Source organism: Tamandua tetradactyla, chromosome 1 (assembly GCF_023851605.1).
Source record: "Tamandua tetradactyla isolate mTamTet1 chromosome 1, mTamTet1.pri, whole genome shotgun sequence".
Taxonomy (NCBI): Eukaryota; Metazoa; Chordata; class Mammalia; order Pilosa; family Myrmecophagidae; genus Tamandua; species Tamandua tetradactyla.
This window is the reverse complement of record NC_135327.1, coordinates 83288945-83313303: the sequence shown is the minus strand read 5'-3', so window position 1 is coordinate 83313303 and position 24359 is coordinate 83288945. Positions and strand designations below refer to the sequence as shown.

General features: G+C 36.4%; 1 protein-coding gene across 4 annotated transcripts in view; it reads right to left on the bottom strand.

Moving 5' to 3' along the window:
- The window catches only part of VPS41 (VPS41 subunit of HOPS complex), a 216387-nt gene that overhangs the window by 82980 nt on the left and 109048 nt on the right, over nt 1-24359 (bottom strand). For 3 of the 4 annotated variants that reach the window (XM_077119493.1, XM_077119494.1, XM_077119496.1), the window contains 3 exons: nt 8240-8359; nt 6955-7101; nt 1630-1696 (listed from right to left, as the gene is read on the bottom strand). In XM_077119493.1, coding sequence (XP_076975608.1) covers nt 1630-1696; nt 6955-7101; nt 8240-8359 — 334 coding nt within the window. Of the gene's footprint in view, nt 1-1629; nt 1697-6954; nt 7102-8239; nt 8360-12287; nt 12435-24359 lie in introns of those variants that run through there. The other variant, XM_077119495.1, reaches the window with a different exon arrangement.

Here is a 24359-nt window from a genome sequence, read left to right as displayed (position 1 = left end):
TGTGTGCCAAGCACCATGTCAGCCACCCTACAGATGTCATTTCTAATTCTTACAACCATGCTAAAAGGGACATACTAGCATCTCCATTTCACAAGTGAGAAAAGCTTGGCTCAGCAATGTTAAGTAACCTTATCAAGATATCAAGATCATTCGGTAATTCTGCAAACTGCCGTACCTCCTTGGAAGCTTTCACGGGCTTCTGCAGATTTAGAGTCTAACAACTTTAATTTCATGGTAGTAGAATCTTGGAAAAGTCATTTACCTTCCTGAGGCTTAAATTCATCAACTTCAGAATGAGAAGCACTTTGTTACAATGATCCAACTAATTTTATATTTCCCCACCCTCCATCCAGATTGGTAAATGATCTTTTTCAGCTGATTTATATTATAGCAAATTGTCTCCTACAGCAAAGATTTCAGTTCTCAATAATATACAAAAATAGTTTTTATTAAATCTGTTAGGTACTATCACAAGTCTTTTTGGAAAAAATTTTGCAAACTGAGGTATAAAACTAAGTTGTAAGAGTGATGGTATATCATCTTCAGCATATTTTGTCCTGAAGAATTTTTTCCCAGGGTAATTGATTCATTCAGCACAGTACTGTGTAGCACTTACTATGAGTTGGGTATAGTACCAGGTACTTGAGATACAACGAATGAGGAAAACAGACAAAGTGTGTGCTCTCAAGCAGCTTTCAGTCTGGTGGAGGAGACAGAGATGCACTGAATAATCACATAATAACTGCAATTGAGACAAATGCCAAAAAGGGGAGGTAGAGAGTGAGAGATGTGTCTAGGATAGGAGGGTTTGACCTGGTTCTGGAGGCCCTGCGGCATTCCCAGAAAGCAATACTTGAGCTGAGGGAGGTTAAGGATGATCAAGACTTAATGAAGGCAAATGAGGCAGGAAGAGTTTCAGACAGAGGGAAGAACATGAATATTGACACAGGGGAGGAAGGAACATGTCTCAGGTCAGAAGACCAGTATGGCTACAGCACAAAGACCACAGGGCAGCTTGGTACGGCTAAAGCCAGAGACGGAGGTCCTGTGGTCCACGCTAAGCACTTCATCTTTATCCTGAGAGCAACCAGGAGAGACTGAAAGGCTGTGATATGATGTGATTTGTATTTTGGCTACAATGAGGAGAATGGATTAGAGTGTTCAAAGTGGAAGAAGATAAACCAGTTAGGAGGTTGCTGCAGTGGGTCAGACAGAAAAAGACAATGGTAGCTTGGGCTGGAGCAATGAGACTGAAAATCAATATTTAGAAGTTACAAGTTGACAAGACAAGGTATCAGTGCGGTGCTAAGTGCTTTGTATGAATTAACTATTATAATTTGCACAAACGACCTATGAGAGAGATATTCTTCTCCACACTTCACAGACAAGAATACTGAAGACCATGATTATGTGTGCAAAATCCAAATGGTAAATCAGAGAGCCAGAACCCAAACTCATGTTATTAGACTTCAAAGTCAACTACAAAATCATCAAACAAGATTGCTAAAGCTCATCAAGGGACCTAATGATGAACCCTAAAGAAAAACATGGCCTTAAGTTTCCACTTAATAAAACTGACACTTTTTTGAAGTTTTACACTCACAGAAGACAAACTGTGTGGCACCATACCTATTTCAACATATCGACTCGGCAAATCTCTCATTTCACTGGCATGCCGTTCCTTCACTGAGCATATCTGGAAAATAAATTCACAAAGGTAATTTTAATCATTTGGTGGAAACTTCTCATAGGATTTTATTAAATTATATGATACTTTCATTAAATTATCCATGTGGCACTGAAGATACACACAGAACTACCCTATAATTTCTATGATGGAAATTTATTTGAATGACTTACAAAAATCATTATTTATGTACTTCAACATTATATTTCATATAGTCTTATTTAAAGGCAAAGAAAGAAGTAAACTATAATATAATTTTAATACGTTTCCAATGATCCATTCTCCGTAACTTTTAAGATTTTCAAGACTACTTCTATTATCATCCAAATAAAGCTCTGGCAGAGGTATATAACCAAAAATGCACAATGGCTAATCTGGGCTATGATCACATTACATCTTGTATTTCTGATCATCACATATTCGTAGTTTATTTTGCTGTTGCTAAATAATACTCTGCAAAACTGGCACATGGTCTTCATATTGCAAGTATATTAAAATCAGTATATTATCTATTTCAAATAAATCACTGTTGGCAAACTTCAGCCCAAATCATGGCCTATTTTTTAGTGGCCCCTGAGCAAAGAATGTTTTTTAGGTTATTAAAGGTTGTAACAAAAAAGGAAAAAGGGATGGAGAGAGGATAAAGGAACAGAAAGAAAAATACAAAGCTGAGATGGCAAAGATTTAACCTGTAGAGGTAAAAATATTTACTACCAGGCATTTTACAGAAAAAGTTTGCCAACCTCTCTTAAATCATTTGCACAGAGAAAAGTACGGGTAGAAATATACATATATTTATCTATCATTCACACAGACACACATATACACACACATAGCACATATATTCTAAAAAGGGTTATTTGGGAGTGATAAGACTATAGATTTTATTTGCTAGTATTATCTAGAAAAAATTGTAATCTATTTATGTAATAAGGAGCAAAAATTTACATATGTTTACACATACAATAAGAACTTAAAGTGAAGTACTGATCTCACAGTACTTTTTGTCAGTGATCAACTTTTTTCCTTTTTCTTCTAGACAGTAATTACTGTATTTTTTATAGTCCCTATATTAATTATAGCTATGCGATAATTTTAAAAAGCAAAAAAAACCAAAGGGGAGAAACAAAAATCACCCACAGTCCTAGCACAAAGAGAAACTTTTGTTTCTTTAGGACAAATTCCTAGAAGTAGAATGTGTAGATGAATAAGTATGTATATTTTTACAAGGCTTGTTTTTGCTTTTTGTTAACTGACAGAACTTGAAGACTGACTAGACCTTTTTCAATCCTCAAAAACCCTGAAAGGTCATTTTATGGTCTCCCGTCTAGAGATTAGGACACTGAGGCGCTGAGAGTTATATAAATTATCCAAGATCACACCACTAGAACTGGAACCCTACCAAGGTCTGACAGCTTTTCACATGAAGGCCACATCTCTCTGAAGACCAAGAAAACATGGCACCACAGGCAGCTTGGGTCACAACTCTGCCTATTTCTCCTCAGCTGTGTGGTTTTAGTTCTTGCCCCAGCACTTGTTTCATAGACGGCTAGCAGCAGGTGCTGGGGGTGAACTCTGACAATAATGGTTTCCCTGAAATGTTCCTCAAAAGCGTAACAGGCTCACTTCTCCTCCAGATTTTTACCCTTGCTATTCCCTTTGCCAGACACCTTTCCCTTCTACCTACCTCCTACCTCCAGATCCATTAAAGGTGCCTTTACTGGACCTCAATGGTAGGATGAATTATGTACCCCCCAAAAGCACGTATTCTTGGTCTTAGTCTGCATTCCCATGGATGTGATCCCACTGTAAACGGGATCTCTGGAAGATGTTGCTGGACTTAGGATGTGGCCCATCATCTAAGAGGGTGACCCTTATCTGATTACTAATGCCCTTTAAAGCAGAAGAATTTCAGAGAGAAAGGCACAGGGAGGAACTGGAAGCCAGGAGCCATTGGTGTCTGGAAGCAGGCATCACCATGTGACAGAAAAAGCAAAGGGACCCAAGGACTGCCAGCCAGCTAGAATGCTACTGACTCCGAGAGGAAGCAAGCCTTCTACCTCTATAACTGTGGTACAACAAATTCCTGCTGTTTAAACCAGTCCATTGTGTGGTATTTCTCACAGCAGCCTTGGAAAATTAAGACAACACACCAACATAAACCAGTACTTCCCCTCATTCCCGTTTCCAGTAACTGTGCAATTGTTCTCCTTGGTTTTTCCCACTATACAGGCATTTTTACTTATCTGTCTGTTTTTTGTCCATCTCCCCTCACAAGAATGTAACCTCTCCAGGAGAGGGATATATATATTTTTAAGACAGGGATTTTAATTGCATACTTTTATTACATAGCTTATGGTCAAGGCCTCCCTAATAAGACTGTTCTCTCTCTGAGAGGAAAGATCATGTCCTTAACTTTTCCACAAGAGAACAGACTCTGAACTGAGAGGTGCTTACCAAATAACTGAGGCTGAGAAGAAAGGAATCCCCAAGAAGATAACATTTGTGATGGTTTGAAAGGAAATATGCCCCCTAGAAAAGCCATGTTTTAATCAAAATCCCATTTCATAAAAGTAGAATAATCCCTATTCAATACTGTATGTTTGAAACTAATCGGATAGTCTCCCTGGATGATGTGATTTAGTCAAGAGTGGTAAACTGGATTATGTGATGACATGTCTCCACCCATTTGGGTGCGTCTTGATTGGTTTATTGGAGTCCTATAAAAGAGGGAACATTTAGGAGATTCAGAGAGAGCAGAGAATGTTGCAGCACCACAAAGCAGAGAGTCCACCAGCCAGCGCTCTGGAGATGAAGAAGGAAAACACCTCCCGGGGAGCTTCATGACACAGGAGAAGAAGCTCGTAGATGATGCCGTGTTCACCATGTGCCCTTCCAGCTGAGAGGGGAACCCTGACCGTTTTCACCATGTGTCTTCTCACTTGAGAGAGAAACCCTGAACTTCATTGGCCTTCTTGAACCAAGGTATCTTTCCCTGGATGCCTGTGATTGGACATTTCTATAGACTTGTTTTAATTGGAACATTTTCTCAGCCTTAGAACTGTAAACAAGCAACTTATTAACAAGCAACTTATTAAATTCCCCTTTTTAAAGGCCATTTCGTTTCTGGCACATTGCACGCTGGCAGCTAGCAAACTAGAACAACATTTAACATGAAAAATTCTACATGAGTTGGAACTAATTTGGGAACAACGAAAGTATATTCGTTTCCTGTGGCTGCTGTAACAAATCTGGTGGCTTAAAATAACAGAAATTTATTCTCTCACAGTTCTGGAGGACATAAATTTAAAATCCCTTTCAATGGACCAAAATTAAGGTACTGAAAATCATGCTTCCTTCAGAGACTCTTGGGGAGAATTTGCTCCTCCCCTCTCCCAGTGTCTGGTGGCTGTCACCTCACTCCTGTCTCTGTCTCTGTGCTCACATACCTCCTCCTTCTCTCTGCCTCTCTCTTACAGGGATACTTGTGACTGCATCTGGGACTCATCCAAATAACTCAGGATAATCTCCCCTTCTCAAGTTTATTAATTTAATCACATACTTTGCCATACAAGGTAATATTCACCCTTTGCCAGATAAGGTAACATTCTCAGGGTCCAGGGATTATGAGTTGATATCCCTAAGGGCCATTATTCATCTAATATGGAAAGTACTTCTGGGAGCAATCTGTGAATTTCCTACGTGACCATTAAGACAAATTTTCCTCGTCTTTCAACAAAAGAAAAGAAAATCACAATTTTAAAACAGAGGGAAAAACACCTGATCCTTTCAAAGAAGTTGAATATAAGTTTATTGGACAAGGGACCACACATGGGATTGAGGAAACTAGGGGATCATTTTGTTATCTGGAACAATTGGGAACAACTTCCTTTTTTCCCCTAAATGTTCACTTAGGCTATGTCCACTTAGCACATGACAACAATTACCCCATGTCCAATACAGTAGGAAAGCAAAGAGAAGCCTATCTGATATCAACATCAGGGCCAGGAAAACCTCATCTCAGGTGTAACAAAGTATGTTTTGGTCATAACAATCACTGGATTAATAAATTTTATGCTTACCCTTTCCAAAGAAGAGTCAAATTTTAAATAGCCGTGTCTCTTTTGCAAAAAAACAACAGCTACAACTTATCTAGAATCTGATGGTATAACAACGACAGTTAATATTCATTAGGTGCTAACAATGGCAGGTTCTATGCTAAATTCTTTACATGTATTACTATATTTAATTCTACCCAAAACTTATAATTGGAGAACTATTAAACCTCTATTTTACAGATGAGTATAGTAATGCTTAGAGAGGGTGAAACAAGAAATAAATGGAGATGCTGGAATTGATCCCAGCTCTGACTCTAAAGCCTGAGCTCTCTATTAGGCTATTGTTGTGATACTTCTTCCTAAGATTTTTATCCCAGCTAATTTTTAGTTTATTTTGTTTGGATTAAGATATATATATATATATATAAAATTTCTTTTGTGTGTGTGTGTGTGTGTGGGCAGGCACCAGGAATCGAACCCAGGTCTCCGGTATGACAGGCAAGAACTCTGCCACTGAGCCACCACTGCCCGCCTTAAGCTATATATTCTTAAAAGATAGCAACTGGCTTTTTGCTCTGAAGTATCTAATATAAGAAAAGCACCTGGTAGGCATGGAATGAATGAAAATGAGTTTTGAGCCTCCTTCTGTAGCACAGCTAAATTTCATTTACCCAGGCCCAGAAGGGTCCAATAATCATATGCACAAAATATCCCCAAATTTTATTATATATAGTAAGTCTGGGTCTCTTCTCAGTCAAACTATTACCAAACAACTAGGATGATATAGTTTAAACCTCCTCTTTCTACCATCAATAACTCTAATGAAGAAGCTAAGGATCAAATCAAAGGGAAATGGAAAGAATAATCAAGAGAGGAAAACCTGACTAACCAATAAGACTAACCACAAGTTCCATAAATAGCTAAGTTCAATTGGGTTATGGGAAATTTTTAAAAGATCATAAAAGGTAGCACCATCCTTAACACAGAAAAGATTACACATTGTTTTGCATGCCAGGAGAAAGAGAGAATTTATTTTAAGACTTATGGTCATGAAAGAATCTGAGCATTAAACAGGTATCATGACATGACAATATCCAGGTGAAAATGTTTTAGCTTCAGAAGCCATTCAAGAACTCATATTCCTTTGGACCACTCTTGGTGGATTTAAAATAGCATGGACTAAAATAACATAAAGACAAGCACAACCACCTTTATAGAAGTTCCCCAGCCAATAATTAGTGTCACACTGTCCTTCCAGCAGAGACTGCAGGGATACATATCTGGGCGAAGACTGATGTCATCTCGGGGCACATTGGTGATTCTTTGCTTGGAGGTGATGTCAAAAATTTTCACACCCTAGGAAATAACATAGCATTAAACATCCTCTGCCTGGGAGAAGGAAAGTAGAGAAAAATATATTAATCACTGCTACAACCACCAATAACCAGCAGAGCAAAGTACTGACAGTGTTTATGGAGAACTGCTATGAGTGTTCAAAGAAAAATGCTCCTGCTCCACACAAACTCTTATGATTTCCTAAAACAGAAGAAAATCTCCAACCTTCTTTCTGGACAAAGGAGATTTTCTTAATGGATGGCATAGGTGACTCAAATCTAACAGATATTCAAAATTATTACACAACCACATTTTCAAAATGAAAGATATGTAGTATTTCTACTTATGTTACTCCATCACAAAAAAGGCGGTTTACTTTTGTAGAAAGGCTATGAATCTGAAAAACCATGATATAAAGAAAATTACACTTGATGTTTTAAACTTCTCAAATGGAAACATCAAGCAAGCAGCTATGTGAAAATAAACCAAGGGATCACAGATTTGCTTACTTTTCTTATAAGCCAAAAGAAGTAACAAAAGTTCTGAATAGCAAGGTCTATTATGGGAAAGTTCTGTCATTTTAAACTGGATAGAAGTGATTTACTAAATCATACCTTGAAAGTCTAAAACAACTGCCGGATGCCCAAAAGACAAGTTTTTTAAAAACTTTCAAATAAGCCCCAACTCATATCGAGAAAACTTTAACATACAGCACAGCACCAAAACTTTTTTTAAAGCTAGGCTTACATTTTTGCCTGTGATTATATACTAGGAGTGACAAAAATCAGCAATATTCTGTTACTTGTTTCTTATCAACTGCTATTTGCCTTTGGCAGATAGGCAAATGGTATTTTCAAGACCACATTCCCAATGCAGCCCTTTCAATTATTAAGATGCATTTTCATTTTCTTGGCTATTCTCCATGCCTCAGGTTCCTTACTCTAAAATAGAGCCTAGAATATGTTGGGAATTACTATATTATGAAAGCCAAAAGCAATCTAATTTCTTCACCCTTCCAGGTATAATATCAATTGCCATTTGTATCTTTTAGAAATGACCACCTCAGCAAGTGGCATCTTTTCCCTTTGTTACAGCTCTACCAATTTTGTCATTCTCCTGCCACTGAACAAGCATCAGGAAATCAGAGATGTGCTTTTACCATATTATTGGCCCAAGCAATCAAATGGCCTCTCCACTTCACACTTCTTATGTTTCCTTCTCCTTCATGCAGAACAGAAGACTTCCATCTGCTCATCCAGGACCGTTCAAACAGCAACAACTAGAAACAAATATCATAAAAACAGAAATTCAGAAACTGAGAAAGACATCTATTTTTGCTTGTGACCAAATAACAAACATGTCATTATCAACATTTTAAATTAGGTATATTAGATACCTTAATTACTATCTTCATCTGTCCATGTGACCAAATAACAACAATATCTTTCTCAACATTTTTTTGTATAGCTATAGGAATATATGGCTTGCAGTTTGGAAAGAATTCCAGTATTATCTCCTCTAGCCAGACCATTGTTTAAAATATGAGTTTTAAGGTTACTTCATAGTTAAACCACAAGATGGCACCAAAATACCACGGTTCACAGAAAATACTGCACAAATAAGATTTTTATCAAAGAAAGTTTTTCAAATGATTTCCCAGGAATTAATTTATTTTGTGCCTTGGAAAACCAAAACCCCATAATGTTTTACCCTGAAAACAAGACATTAGTCACAGATTAAACTGCAGTTAGAGGCAGTCTATGTTTTTCATTTAACCAAAGACAATCTAATAATGACTTCTGAGCAGTAATTTATATCAGAAAATAATAGAAATTTGCTTTAGGAATAAACTTCTTCAAAAATTCCATTGTGGCTAGATAACTTCAATACTATAAGTATGACTGGTGAAAGCCCCTACCTGACGAACATGATGTAGCTTTAGTAATTCATGTATCACTAAGGATACAATAAAATTTTTTTTCCCTGACATATCCAATTTAAATTCTTTAAAGACATTTGTTTAATACGGAATTTAAGCCTTATGATCCTGAAATATTTATCTTTCAAAAGTAATGCTGATAATAGATTCTATAATACAGTTTTAAAATTTCTATTGAGCCATTTTCAGTTCATTTTAGTACACTACCCTAGCCTCAAACAGAAAAAGAGAAGACAGATAATGGGGAAAAGAGGGCAAATATTTTGTTTTCCTTATACCTTCCACAATAGATAGGCCCCTACAGTTAGAAGGAACACAATAAAAGAGAAAAAAAAAATCTAAAATTAAATAACTGTCCACCTGCACAAGTAAGCTAAGTATAGTCACTTTAAAATATCATATATGTATAGATCCATTTGGAGTTCTTAATTATCTACGCAAAAGCAAGGTGGCTTCACAGCCTACACTGCAGGCTTGAAGCAGGACTTTTACTTTTACTGAACTTATTAGGCCTTTTCTTCCCACTAGATATATCCTATAAAAGACTTTTCATCCTATCTTGCTCTCTCCTGTTCCAGGTTCTAGGTAGGAAATCATTGCCACTATAACTTCCTGTCCTCCCAATTAGAGACCTTTAGTTATGTCCTCTGTGATTTAGCCTCTCCTTGTGCCATCCAGACTGAGAACAGAGGACTGAGGAAATAGAGCTGTGGAGGTCACTGCATTAGGCCAAATGTAGAGGGAAAGATGAAGACATTCAGTATTCTGTAACAGGATAGGTTTGAAAACTGAAAACAGAAAAGAATGCCTGACATATCATTCTGCTACATGTAAAAGTACCCTCCACTATAGGCAGCTTAAAACAATTATACTAAACGTAAGGAACTAATAAGATCATAGTGTCTAGTTCCATGTGTGGCCTGGGTCTGGTGGAGGGCAGTCTCAGAAATGAGCCAAGCACAGTGAGCACTCAAGAGACATTTGCTGGAGGGAGCAGTTGGCTGGATGGCCAGGAAAAAGCATGGCGAGGGACAGCATCAAATCCTCTTCCACACCAATTATCACCTAGGAATGGGCAATATGGTATTTAAAGGGGAAACAATTTACATCTGTGTTGGAAAAATTAAATATACCCAAAAAATTAAAATAGAAATCCTGTAAAATATGGTAAAAATAAGACCCCAGTGGAAGCCATGACTCAATTCATTTAAAAAGCCCACCTGGAAGTCAGTAGTTTGGGTAGGTACCAGAAGGCCAAAACACCTCCCATGCTTAGTGTAATGCAGGCCAGATGTGAGGGGATTTGGGGGCAGATCTCGTCCTAGGTAAAAATGGCTTTGGTCAGTGTACACATCAGAGCGCAAGGAAGGAGAGCAGGCACACCTGCAGGAGGAGGGCACCTGCTGAGGGCAGCCCTGCCAGTTACCAAGGTCAGCAGTGCCCAGATAAACCCCGAGCTGCCTCAGGAAATAAAGCAGCATTTCCCCGCTGCACTAAGGATTACATTCTTGGTAGTCATTTTCCTGACAGACAACCATGTTGAATTCTAACAACATGAAACAACCCCCACCCCCACTGTCTAGAAAAAAAAATTTGAACAAGTTTTCACACAATCTATGACAAATACACAAAAACTTTCACACAGTCTATGACAAATACACAAGAACTTCAACCCTGAATACTAAATACAGACTTTTTTCCAGTAAAAACATCATGTAATTTTTTAATGGAATTTACGCAATTATGGAAAAATTCAGTATTTAAAAACAATAGGACTTATCCAAGGAATAAGAGAAATCTCCCATTCCTGATTCCACATGAAAATGACATTAGAAGAAACAGAAAAGAATTAAAAAATAAGATCTAATATTTCTTATCATCATTCCCTGCTGACTTAAACAAGAAAATAATAAAGAATAAGAAAAATAAAATTTTTAAAAATTGAAAGAAAAATAGTATTTGCTATCCTTAGGTAAAAAGGAAGTCAAACTGCAACCAGAGTATTATGAAAATGAGAAGATACTCATTTTCCTAAACTCCAGGGGATGCAATCAAAGTTGTACACAAGGGAAAGCCCAGATCTCTAAAAGCTCATTACAAAAAAAAACAGATGCACATGAACTAGTCAGTCATGTGACAGAAACAATACTTTATTGAGGGATATAAAAGGAGAACTAGATACATGAAAAGATATATTATGTCTTGAATAGCAGAATCAAAATTCTCACTGAAGGCGTAATTTTTACTAAGTTGACCTAATGCAAACACAAAGAAAATCCCAAAGGATTACTTCTAGAATTGGCAAAAATGCTAAAAATTCATACTAAAAAAAGTGATGAGGATAACAGGATATTTTTAAAGATTAAGCAACTAGGCAGAGGGCATAGTGGATGTACCCAAAAAGTAACATATTTTAATAAAACAGTATGGTAAATGTCTGAGAATTGAAAGATCAAGGGAAAAGGTAAAAAAAAATAAATAAAAAACCACAAAGATGCTTCCAGGTGGGAAGCAGAGAAACAGGCTCCCTCTAATTACTGAGCAGTCCTTTTTGGCACCACCTTTCTGGAAGACTCTTTAGCATTATGTTCTCAAAGCTCTAAAAACGACCCCAAGAAAGTCCACTCCTAGAAATTTATGCAAAGAAAATATTTACACAAGTGTGCAAATAAAGTTATTTTTAACAGCCAGAAACGGACTAACAACTGGGGACAGACTGAGTACAATGTGGCAGAGTTGGACAATTGAAGAGCATACATCAATTTGAAAGGATTTTACTTATAGAGATTTACTTACTAAAATGTTTGGGGCATATTAAATTAAAAAGCAGATTACAATACAGTGTTACATATGATGCCCTTCAAAGATAATATGAATGTGTAGCCATATGTAAACAAATAAGATTAAATGCTGAAAGATACATTACAAAGTAGTCTAAATTAATTCTAGAAAGGGATGACCAGAAATGTCATACTGATCATTTCTGCTTTTAAAATTTTTCTGCACTGAACATGTGAATTATTTTTATAATGTTAGTACACAAATGGGTATACAGTTAGGACAATTCAGAGGAATTGTTGAAATGAAACAAGATAATATCAAAAGTTCTCTGGAACTTGGGGAAAGACGGGATGTTTGAGGCATTCTGAATACATATTAGAATTTTTATTGGCATATAAATTGTACCTACTTTTAAAATAAAATGTTAACTTCTTTAGGAAATTGTTAATAAAGTCTTGTTGCAACCCCAACCAAAGTCTAAACTCACTTCCAATCACTCCTATCTGCTGCAGTCACTGTGTTTCCAGTTATGAGAGGAAGCTGAGACCTGCTGGACCTTGGTCACTTTCGTGTTCTGCTCGAGCTCCAAGAAGAACTTCCAGCAGAGGACAGAAGAAAAGGAAGGAGAGAAGAATTCTGAATTCAGAATTCAGAACCCTTTCAGTGCTGATTCCGAGTTTCTAGAGTTCTGTTACAATAAACCATGTGGAGCCTGCCCTGGTATGAAATCAGAGGAACAAAGAATCTTCTCTCCTAATGATGTTTTACAGTGCAGAGAGTCACATGTCATTCTATTCTTATGATGTATGCCCTCCACCAATGAGTTAACATATTAATTCCTGTAAATGAAACAAATTTTAATTAGTTGACATGACAATTTTAGACATGCTTCATCCTGTTTTCTGTTGTTTTCAAATAGCTGTGGCTTCAATCAATTTACATTATATTTTGTGGATAAAGAAGAATGATCTGTAAATAAATAACTGCAAATATATGAGGGAACTTCATCATTTGGGAGAATTATTTTGTAAGTCAAATACTTTCTCTGTAATTTACTGGTTTTGTACGCCCTTTATGGTCACGCTGGTTCTATCACAGCACAATGAATACCGTATTATATCTTGTTCCCTGAGATTCATGCATTTACCTTCCATCTCCCCAGCAGGTTGTAAATGCTTTGGGGAAAGGGACCATATCTTATACTTTGCTAGACACATACGCATAATAAATACTAGAGACTGAGTAGACTTTCCTAAGTCTACTAGCCTTAATTCTTTCCTTGGTTGTCCAAACGCAAAATGCAGTTCTGTTTGCTGCAGGAGGAGCTATGCAATCCTGCCAAAGCCCTTCCTTAGTTAGTATTGTCTCCAGACTATTTTGGACACATTAAAATTGGCTTTTACCTCAAAAACAGAAAGGAAAGAGCCCTGTGACTAATTCACACAATTAACACACCCTCGCTTTTAGGAAGGTCTTGCACTTACCCCAAGTCCTACTGCTGAAGTTAGTCTTCTTCATTTTGCTCATTGCCAGGGGATATGATTTGTACACAACTTGTCAAAAATCTGAAGGCTATTTTTAAGGTCAGGCTTCCCCTATTTGGTTCAAGACACTGTACCTCCTTTACTTCAGGGATGCAACTGGCCACACATTTGCCTGGACAGTGACTATCTGACTGTCTGCATGCGTGTGGAAGGCTCCCCGGATTGCCACAGTGCCCACTTCTCCAAGCATCCTGCAGCCGGTCTGCCTCTCTCATTTAGATTCCCTGCCTAGCCCCATGAAGTACTTATTTCTGCCTTCGTTCTCTGACCCACTTTCTTCTTTCCTAAGTCCTATTTCATAATCCCTACCATAGTATAAAACTTCAAATGGCAGCTAGCAATCATGGAGTCATTCCCATTAGCATACTCTGAAGCTCTCCAAATATAATTATGCTGTATGTGCAAAATTTGATCTATACCATTCTAGAGCAAGTAAGAGTTCCACATAGGCTGGTGAAGGACCCAAAACCAGGCACTCTCTTCTTGCTTTTTTTATCCTAATCTATGGGAATTTCAAGTAATAACATATCTCCTGACAGGAAAGGCAAGGAAAGTTCTGTTTCAGTGATTTAAGAAGATAAGCTTCTTTTGTTACAAACATTTTACACTACTTTAACTACTACAAAACTATCTGTCTGTATTTCCCTGACATTTAATCAAATTCATTTCTTTTTTCTAGTCATAAAACTGCCCAAAGACTTACTAAGCATGAATGTTCTACAAAGCATTTATTTTAGGGGTAAGCCATTGAGCAAAGTACCCTTAAAGTAGCTGGTTAATTTCTTTGGTTCCTCTTCCATATCCTGTAATACTGAATTGTCATTATCACAGTACTGAGAGCAATTTAAGCTCAATGGGAGCTAAATACATAACTGTTTCCAAGAGATCTATTTTTCCTTGGAGAAAGTATTTTAGGGCTTTATTTCCCATAAATCCTTATACTGGCAGTCAGCACTCTTGGTACTTATATTTCAATAGGAGCCCTCACATTCTCAGCAATATACTTTATCCCTCTATGTTTTGTGCTGATAAATCTATCTAGTCCTTTCCTACAGTACAGAGTGGTGAGAATACACATCCCAGAATCTTCCACACATGTGGCAGAACTCCTATTAGACTTCAATAAAGCCAATTCTGGCAGCATAACACCCTCATATCCATCACCCACTCTTCCCTGGCAAAGGAAAGCGAGCATTATTGGTCCCCTTTTAATCATCGTGTGATCTTTCACAGATATAAATCTTTTGACTCCTTCAGGCTTCCAAAATACTAGCAACACTGTTTGCCTGGAGGCAGACAAAAAAATAGGAAAAAACTAGGTGGTGGCATAAACCTTTAGAGAAGTTTTAGTGTTTAATGTTTCTCAAGAAGTTTAGTGTGGGTTCCTACAGGAAGGATTGAACGGTTTTAGGCAGCAAAGATTCTGCAAAAGATAATACACTAGATCAGAGATGATGCTGAAGCTCAAGATAATAAAAGAAATTAGAGAAATAAAGAAATAAACGTAAAACCCAGTGAATGAGAACATACCAAATAACACTGTTTCCTTGAAAATAGGCAAAAGGCATAATGTTGGTGGAGACCCATTGCAGAAGGATATAAAAATAAAAAGTGGTTAAGAAAGCAAGTGCAAAAAACCTTGTGGAACACGGAGAAGGCCTGTGATGGTGGCTGGCTGCTGAGCAGAAGGCAGGGACTTTGACAAACGCAAGAGAAGCCAGAAGAACCAACCAGGAGGGGCAGTTTAATGCCTTTGGTCTTGCTCCCCGCACTGGTTCTGTTTCAAAGTTTACAATGCAGGGCTTTGGTAAACAAGAGAGAACATAAAATGCACAGGAAGAAAGAGGGACATCCCAAGTATATTATTGCTTCAAATTCAGTGGTTATTTTCTGGACAAGTTACAACCTTCAACTTCCCTTCCCTAAAGGTAATTTAACATGTTTTAAAGAAGTCAAATACAGGCCAAATACAGCTACCAGAGAAAGTCTCTTCACACAGGACTATTTCCAGGGCCCACGTGATAGCCCATGTGCTTCCAAGCAATATCTGAATAAACACAATTCTAAAGGAACACAGAATTTAGATAATCCCTTCAAGCTAACATGAAGACTATGTAAACAGAACAATGCTTTGAAATGTAAAACATTATATTATCATAAGGTAACAGTGAATTTAGCAACTAAAAAAATCCGAGCTACAGGTAAACAAAAGAAGCCAAATGCTAGCGGTGCCATTTAGAAGCAGTTTCCCTTATATTAAAAAAACTAGAAATGACAGAGCTACAGATCTATCTATCCACCAGGCTAACCACTTACATATGTTTTAAAATCAGTCACAGGCAACCTATGAGGGAGGCTCCTATTTAAACTAGCAATAGATAAGCTCTCAGTCACAAGTGTGGTTGATTTAACAAAGGCTTGGGGGCATTTTTAATAATCTTAAATAATTTTCTTCATGATAAACCTCACAGACTTACAATATCTTGGGATTAATGTGTAGTTATCTGAGGATACATTTCCTGGAAATGGATTTGAGGTCTGACCCCTTCAACAGCTGGGTAAAGAAAACACAAAAATAATCCACTGGGTAATTAAACTTGAATTAGTGTACTCTGTGACAAACAAATATCTCTAATTTTAACTACACATAATCTCAATCACAGAAGAGGGGAGGGAAAACCTTGCACGTGAGGACATGTAAAAGAAATATAAAACTTCTAGAGTCTGTAATAATATAAAACTTTACCTGAACATACAGCCTTATGTATTTGAGCAAGCACTTCACTAAATTCAGAATAAAACAAAAGGAGAGAAAATAAAGATCAGGACACTCACTGAAGAAAGCAAGTCAAATGAATCTGCATTCAAGCTTTATAATCAATTATCCTGTCACTTTTGTGAAAAATTGAGATTAACTGGGCATCCTGGCAGTCACTGAGTGTTTACAGAAATGGCAGAACCGATGGGTTTTGGGCAGATCCAATATCTGCATGGTAACATATGTTTGTCCACTTCCTCTATATTTTAGTGTCTACTCTAAAGTCCCATTTAGATTCCTACATAATGTCTCCCTAGGAACAGGGATAATTATTCAAGATTTAGCCAAAATTGGAGAAAAGGCTGCAGGCTATTCAGTAAGCAGCAATAATTTGTGCTCAAACTGAGAATAAATATCAACTGGACAGTCTTCATTGTTCTGGCATCTATGGTAATATTAAAAGCTGCCCCGAGCAAAGAATGCAATCAAACAAATCACAAAGGAAGATATATAAATGGCTAATAAATAAAAATGTTCAAAAATTAAATACACCTATAGGATGGAATAGTATGCAACCATTAAATAACATAAGGCTAAGATCAGACTTCTATATTGTAGGGAGATTCATTTAGTTTATAACATTAAGTTATAGAGATCCAAAACTGTCGGGATTACTTTATTATTTCTTAGTGTTTTTCATTTTCATGAAAGCATTGCATGCTTACAACTAAAAAAAAAAAAAAGCCAAAGAAGACCAGAAAGAACAGTCATAATCTTGCCAGACACCAATATTGTTAATAATTTGTATTTAGCCTTCATGAATATAGCTTCACACAACATTATTAAATTTCTACATACATGAAAATAATCAGGCCATATCTATATTTTGGTAAAGCACTTCAAGAGAAGCAATCTACTGCATTTTATTTCTTCCAAGTGAGAAAGAAGAAAAGCAGCTCCTGGCATCCAGGTGCTGACCTGGTACTCATAGCTGAGCCTTGATGTTCTTCTGGTGAATTTAAACAATTTCACAGAACACCAACATAAGACAAGGCCACCCCATAACCACGAGAATCAGGAAAAATACAAGACCACTTCATAATCATGACTGAGCACAGACAAAACAGGAACATTTTCCAAGTCATACAAATGACCAGCCATCTGGTTGGTAAAAAGACAGTGGCTTCTCTATAAATCAAGACTTCAAAGCCTTGGTCTTTCTTTCTTTTAGATAAGATTAATAAGATACATGATCATGGAATCACTCTCACTTCCTGATAGCATCCAATCTAGGGCAAAGCCCTGCTGCTTCCTAAAACTCTCTGCGAAATCCCCTCACACAAGTCCAAATCCTGTCATTGATTCTTCCTAACAAGCTCTTACAAACAGCCCATGGTGGATGTTCTACCCTACTGCAAGGAGCAATAAACCCCACATTCAACCACCAGTATGGTCCTGATGATATCTGGCTGAAAGGCCTTGAAAGAACTAGTTTACTATTGTCAGGCACTTAGGTTGTTTCAATTTTTCACTGTTACAGATAGAGGAATATTGGCTGAAATCAAATTAGAAAATTAAAATGAAAGCACAAATAAACAAGAAAAAATTTTTAAAGATTCAAATACTTAAAAAAGACAAATAAAGTACTGCAAGGTTACCTTACGATGATACCTACGTAAACACACATAAACATTTTTCCCTCCCAAAAGACTTGGAATATTCATTGTCCTACCAAATCACTATTCTGATTAATGGTCTTATTGAAGATTTTTACCAACAACATTCCACCTGCTTGCTTTTAGAAACCTACCACCCTTAATGAAATCATAAGGCTACATATCCATACCACCTAACATGGACTACGATAGAGTAGTGTTCAAAAAGAATTGGACCAGTAGTGTCCAATGTATTCCTTGTATACAAGGTTGGTCTAGCATTAGAAAATCAAGTACTATAATATACCACATTAACAGGATAAAATAACATATGATTACCTCAACTGATGCAGAAAAGGAATTTGCCAAAATGAAGCACCCTTTCTTGATAAAAACAATTAAAACACTAGGAATAGAAGGACACTTCCTCAAAAGGATAAAATGCACAGATGAAAAGCCCATAGCTAATGCCCTACTTAACGGTGAAAGACTGAAAGTTTTCCCTCTGAGATCAGGAACAAGACAAGGATGCCCACTGTCACCACTGCTATTCAACATTTATACTGGATTTTCTTGCCAGAGCAATTGAGCAAGAAAAAGAAATAAAACTATCCAGATTGGAAAGGAAGAAGTAAAACTTTCCCTATTTTCAGATGATATGATCTTATTACTGAAAATCCTGGAAAATCCACAGCCAAAGCTCCTAGAGCTAATGAATGAATTCAGCCAAGTGATGGTGTACAAGATCAACACCCAAAACTCAGTAATGTTTCTACACACAAGCAGAGAACAAGTGGAAGAGGAAATCGAGAAAAAAATTCCATTGACAGTAACAACTAAAACAATCAAATATCTAGGAATAAATGTAACCAAGGATATAAAGGACTTGTACACAGAAAATGATAAAACACTGCTTAAAAAAAAATTAAAGATGACCTAAATAAATGGAGAGATATTCTATTTAGGGACAAGCAGACTAAATATTGTTAAAATATCAATACAATCTATTCTAGTTTGCTAGCTGCCAGAATGCAATATACCAGAAACAGAACAGCTTTTAAAAAGGGGAATTTATAACTTGCAAGTTTACAGCTCTAAGGCCATGAAATGTCCCAATTAAAGCAAATCTATAAAAATGTCCAAATTAAGGCACCAACAAGAGGTTACCTTCACCCAAGAAAGGCTGATGAAGTTTAGGGTTTCTCTCTCAACCGGAAAGGCACATGGCAAACATGGCGACATCAGCTAGCTTTTCTCTCCAGGCTTCTTGTTTCATGAAACTTCCTGGGGGCATTTTCCTTCTTCATCTCCAAAGGTCTCTGGCTACCTGGGCTCTGTTCTCGTGTCTCTCTCCAAAACGTTTCCTCTTTTAAAGGATTCCATTAAACTAACCAAGACCCACTTGGAATGGGTGGAGTCATATCTCCCTCTAATCAAATGTTAACATCCACAATTGGTTGTGTCACATCTCCGTGGAGATAATCTAATTAAGTTCGCAACTCTAAAGTATTGAATAGGGATTAAAAGAAATGGCTGTCTTCACAAGATGAACTAGGATTAATACATGGCTTTTCTAGGGCACATAATCCTTTCAAACCAGCACACCACCCAAAACAATTAATAGAATCAATGAAATCCTAATAAATTCCAACAACCTTCTTTGCAGAAATGAAAAAGCCAAACACCGAAATTTGTATGGAAGGGTAAGGAACCACACATAGCTAAAGCCATCCTGAAAAAGAAAAATGAAGATGGAGGACTCACAGTTCCCAATATTAAAATTTATTACAAAGCCACAGTAATAAAAACAGCATGGCAGGTGGGCAATGATGGCTGAGTGGCAGAGTTCTCGCCTGCCATGCTGGAGACCTGGGTTTGATTCCTGGTGACTGCCAAGCAAGGAAAAAAAAAAAAGCATGGTACTTGCACAAGGACAGTCATACAGACCAATGGAATAGAACTGAGAGCTCAGAAATCAACCCTTTTACAAGTATGGTCAACCGATTTTTAACAAGGTGGAAAAGGTCACTCAATTGGGAAAGAATAGTCTCTTCAACTTATGGTGCTGGGAAAACCACTAGCAAAAAAAGGAGGACCCCTAACTCATACCACATACAAAAATCAATCAAAATGGACTAAAGATCTAAATATAAGAACTAGAACTATCCAACTCCTAGAAGAAAATGTAGGGAAGCATGTTCAGGACCTTGTGTTAGGCAATGGTTTCTTAGACTTTACATCCAAAGTACAGCAACTAAAGAAAAAAAAATAGACAAATTGCACTTTATCAATATTTAAAACTTTTGATCCTTACAGGACTTTCTCATGAAAGTAAAGTGATGATCTACACAATGGAAGAAAATATTTGGAAACCAAATATCCAATAATCCACATATCTGGATTAATATCCAGAATATATAACAAAATCCTTCAACTTAATAAAAAGACAAACAACCCAATTAAAGAATGGGCAAAAGACTTGAATAGAAGGTATACAAATGGCAGGAAGTACATGAGAAAATGCTCAACAGCACTGACCATGAGGGAAATGCAAATCAAAACCACAATGAGACACCATTTCATACCCATTAGAATGGCTGCTATCAAAACAAAACGGACAATAACAGGTGTTGGAGAGAATGCAGAGAAATAGGAACACTCATTGTTGGTGACAATGTAAAATGGTGCAGCCACTATAAAAGACAGTTCAGTGGTTCCTCAGAAAGCTAAGTATAGAACTACCATATGATCTGGAAATTTCATTTCTAAGCACATACCAAAATTTGCACACCAATGTTGACTGAGGCATTATTCACAATTGCCAAAAAATGGAAGCAACCTAAGTGTCCATCAACTGATGAATGGACAAATTTCATTTCTAAGCACATACCAAAATTTGCACACCAAGGTTGACTGAGGCATTATTCACAATTGCCAAAAAATGGAAGCAACCTAAGTGTCCATCAACTGATGAATGGACAAATTTCATTTCTAAGCACATACCAAAATTTGCACACCAATGTTGACTGAGGCATTATTCACAATTGCCAAAAAATGGAAGCAACCTAAGTGTCCATCAACTGATGAATGAACAAATAAATGAATGGACAAATAAAAAAACTGATGAATGGACAAAATTTATTTATTTCAGCCAAAAAAGGAAAGAAAGTCCTGATGCATGGAACAATATAGATGAACCTTGAAGGCATCATATTATGTTTAGTGAAATAAGCCAGACACAAAAGGACAAATACTGTATGATCATACTATTTTGAAGTAATTAGAATAAGTGAACTCACAAAATCAGAATCTAGAATATAGGCTGCCAGGGGCAGGGGATGGAGTGGGTATAAGAATGAGATCTTAAGGCTTAAAATGTACAGGGTTCCTATTTCAAATTATGGAAACATTTTGGTAATAGATGGTGGTGATGGTACCACAACAATGTGAATGCAATTAGCAACTCTGAAATATATATCCGAATATGATTAAAAGGAGAAATGTTGGATTGTATATATGGTACAGAATTAAATTTTTTAAAAAAATCCATGAAACTACACTGCACAGTGAACCCTAAATTAAACCATGGCTTTCAATTAATAGTATAATTATTAAAATGTGCTATCATCAATTTTAACAAATATTTCACACCAATGCAAGGTGTTAGTGATGGGGTGATATGTGGGAATTCTGTATTTCATGCATGATTGGTCTGTAAATTAATATTTGAGATAGATTAACTTAATCCTGGTAAAGATTAAGGTAAAAAGACAGAAAAGGATATATTTTAAGCATTGAGCTGCTTGCTGTCTTCAGCTTCAACCAGTCTAGCACATATAGAATAATTCATCCATATATCTTTTATAATCCAGTAATTTTAGAATTTGGTTTTACATACCTAAAAATGTTGGTAAAATACATTTGCACTTTATTTTCTATTCCCTGATGTTTTTAATCACTTTTGGTATTTTTAGAGCATGAAATGAATTTCCAGAAATGGCACTACAATTTATAGCACTGTACTTAGAACAAATAAAGGTATTTATTTACAGTGGTTCAACATGTGACCATTAGAATATAAATGTGGTAGGTGCCTGTGGTCTAACAGTCATTTGACTAGAACACGATAAAACATGTATTTTTTTTGTCATGGGCAGGCTCCAGAAATCAAACCTGGGTCTCTGGCATGGCAGGAGAGAATTCTGCCACCGAGCCACCATTGCCCAGCCCATAAAACATGTATTTTTAGTTCTTAAAAGTGCTCTTTTTGAGAGAGAGCAGACTGAGTGGGCTAACTGATGCCAAGCCACTCCTAATCCCAAGAATCTCAGCTCCAATGTGTCAGGAAGAGAAAGCAAATACATAGGAAAGCCCCTCCTAAATTTCATGTTTAGTGGTCATTGTGATTAGAAAAGGTTAACTGGGCTGTCCGGATTCTAAAAAGAGTTGCACTGATATAAAAACCATCTCTAATGCATCCTCTTCCAGAGAGGATTCAAAATCTGATTAGTTTTATGAAAATCACTGTTGGAAACTTACAGAAGCTACATCTTGCTACCAGTTCTGTCCTTCAGGTGAAATGAGCCCCAAGACTTCAGACACTTTTCCTCATTTCCCTCACGCAGGCCCTTTCCTTGTTTGCTGACTGACATTTTACAGCTTATAAAGCAACCTGTCCCTGAGGCCAGGTCCCCTCATTCTATCCCGCACAACAGCAAACAGCTGACTATCTCGTTTCTAAAAATGAACTCCACTGCAAACAGCATCCTGACAATTTAATAATTTGTCAAAGTAGTATAACCAGTTATTATGAAGTGTATTTCAGAGTTCAAAGGTAAAGGTCACACAGAGCTCATGTTTATCTGCTGACAGAGAAAGTTGAGCAATTACAAAAAAAAAAAAAAATCCAGACAAGATGGACTGGCAGTTATTTCTAAAACAGAAATTTCATTGTTATGTTCATGTATAAGAATCCTTGCTACCCAAGAAAGTTACAATTAAAAAAAGAAATCCATTGGTTCACATATTTCAAAGCTCTCTCCAATGGTACTTTTAGGAGACGGGCTTTTTCTTTCCTTTTCCCTAACTTGGAAACAAAACAGAACGTAGAATAAGCTTTTTATGCTCATGTGTCATGCAGGAGAGTCCATAAATCCGGCTACAGCATTCAACTTCTAAGAAGTTACCTCGAAACCAAAATAAAAGTTTATGCCAGACAGAAATATAGCCTCTTATTCCTAGTCTCTCCCTGATAAGGAAAAATCTCTAAAGACCTAAGAGGCTAGAACCTTAAAAAGGAATTACTGTATCTGAAATACCAACAAATGTGTCAAACTAATTTTACATTTTTTCTGCTACATTGCTATGTTTTGCAGAACTATCCTGAAATGTAGGTTTTAGTTGCTTTAAAAAAAAATTTATTCAGGAATCAAATTTTTTTCACAAAATAAAAAATAGCTAAAATATTAAATTAGTTTTCTCTCAAATATTTTTATGAAATGAACATCTTCACGTAGGATCTTTCAATTTGCCTAATTAGCTTAGTCTCTACGTCACTTTAATCCATTGTTTATAGAAGTTGGCATATAATTCTAAAGATTCATTAAATTGTCAGTATAGAGAAAGATCAGTGTTCTTAAGGGTTAAGAATGCTTTTATTTCATATTACACCTTCATCTGGCTAGCTCTTGTTAATTTTTTTTTGAAGATGAAATTATTATTTAAAGGCAGAAGCTCATAACCCCTCAGTTATATGATATTTGTCTTTACTCTTTTCCCCCCCTTATACAATCTGCCAACTGCTTTAAACAGAGGGGTCTTGATACCTATAAAATATCATTATTGTAGGTTATCATCATTTGCTGAACACTGAGCTCTTCAAATTTGCTCTGCTTAGTTTCTGATGCTAGTTGAAAACTGCAGTTAGAGCAATTAAAGTTGTTATTGGGCCAACATGATCTTTGTTTTTCTCATTTTCAATGGTGCAAAATTCCATAACTTGAATGTAAAAATAGCAGCTCCTTCCTAACAATTTGCTAATACTTTCAAAATGAAGGTAATCATTTCATAATAGTACCCCCTTTTAAATGTCACTTTGTAAAAGAATTCTCCTAAAGTCAGAGAGATATATTTCTTAATGAAATTAGAAAAACATTTATTGAAATATTTTCTACTAAATAAATCTATTTTAAAACAAAGTACACAAATGCCAAAACAGCATATATACCCTAACACATTAGAAGGAAGAAATATCTGGGGAGTTTTGCAAACCACACTATACTGGCCCACATTTTGAAAACCTCTAGTTATTTAACCATATACAAAGAGGTCATTACAGTTTATTGAGTAAACAATAATTTTTGTGACTTTATATATAAATATTTACACAACAAACTTTAACAGATCCAAAAAAATCTATCAATAGTTTGTACATTACATGTCCCCAAATAGAGGACAAATTTACATACAAATGTTCCTGAAATCTTGAACATAAATAGGAAGAACTATAATGGCTTTTAAAGAGAATGAACCCCAAATCAAAATGTTTTCATAGTAGTTAATTTGTCAACTATAAACAATCACAGCAAAATTAGTACTTCAGA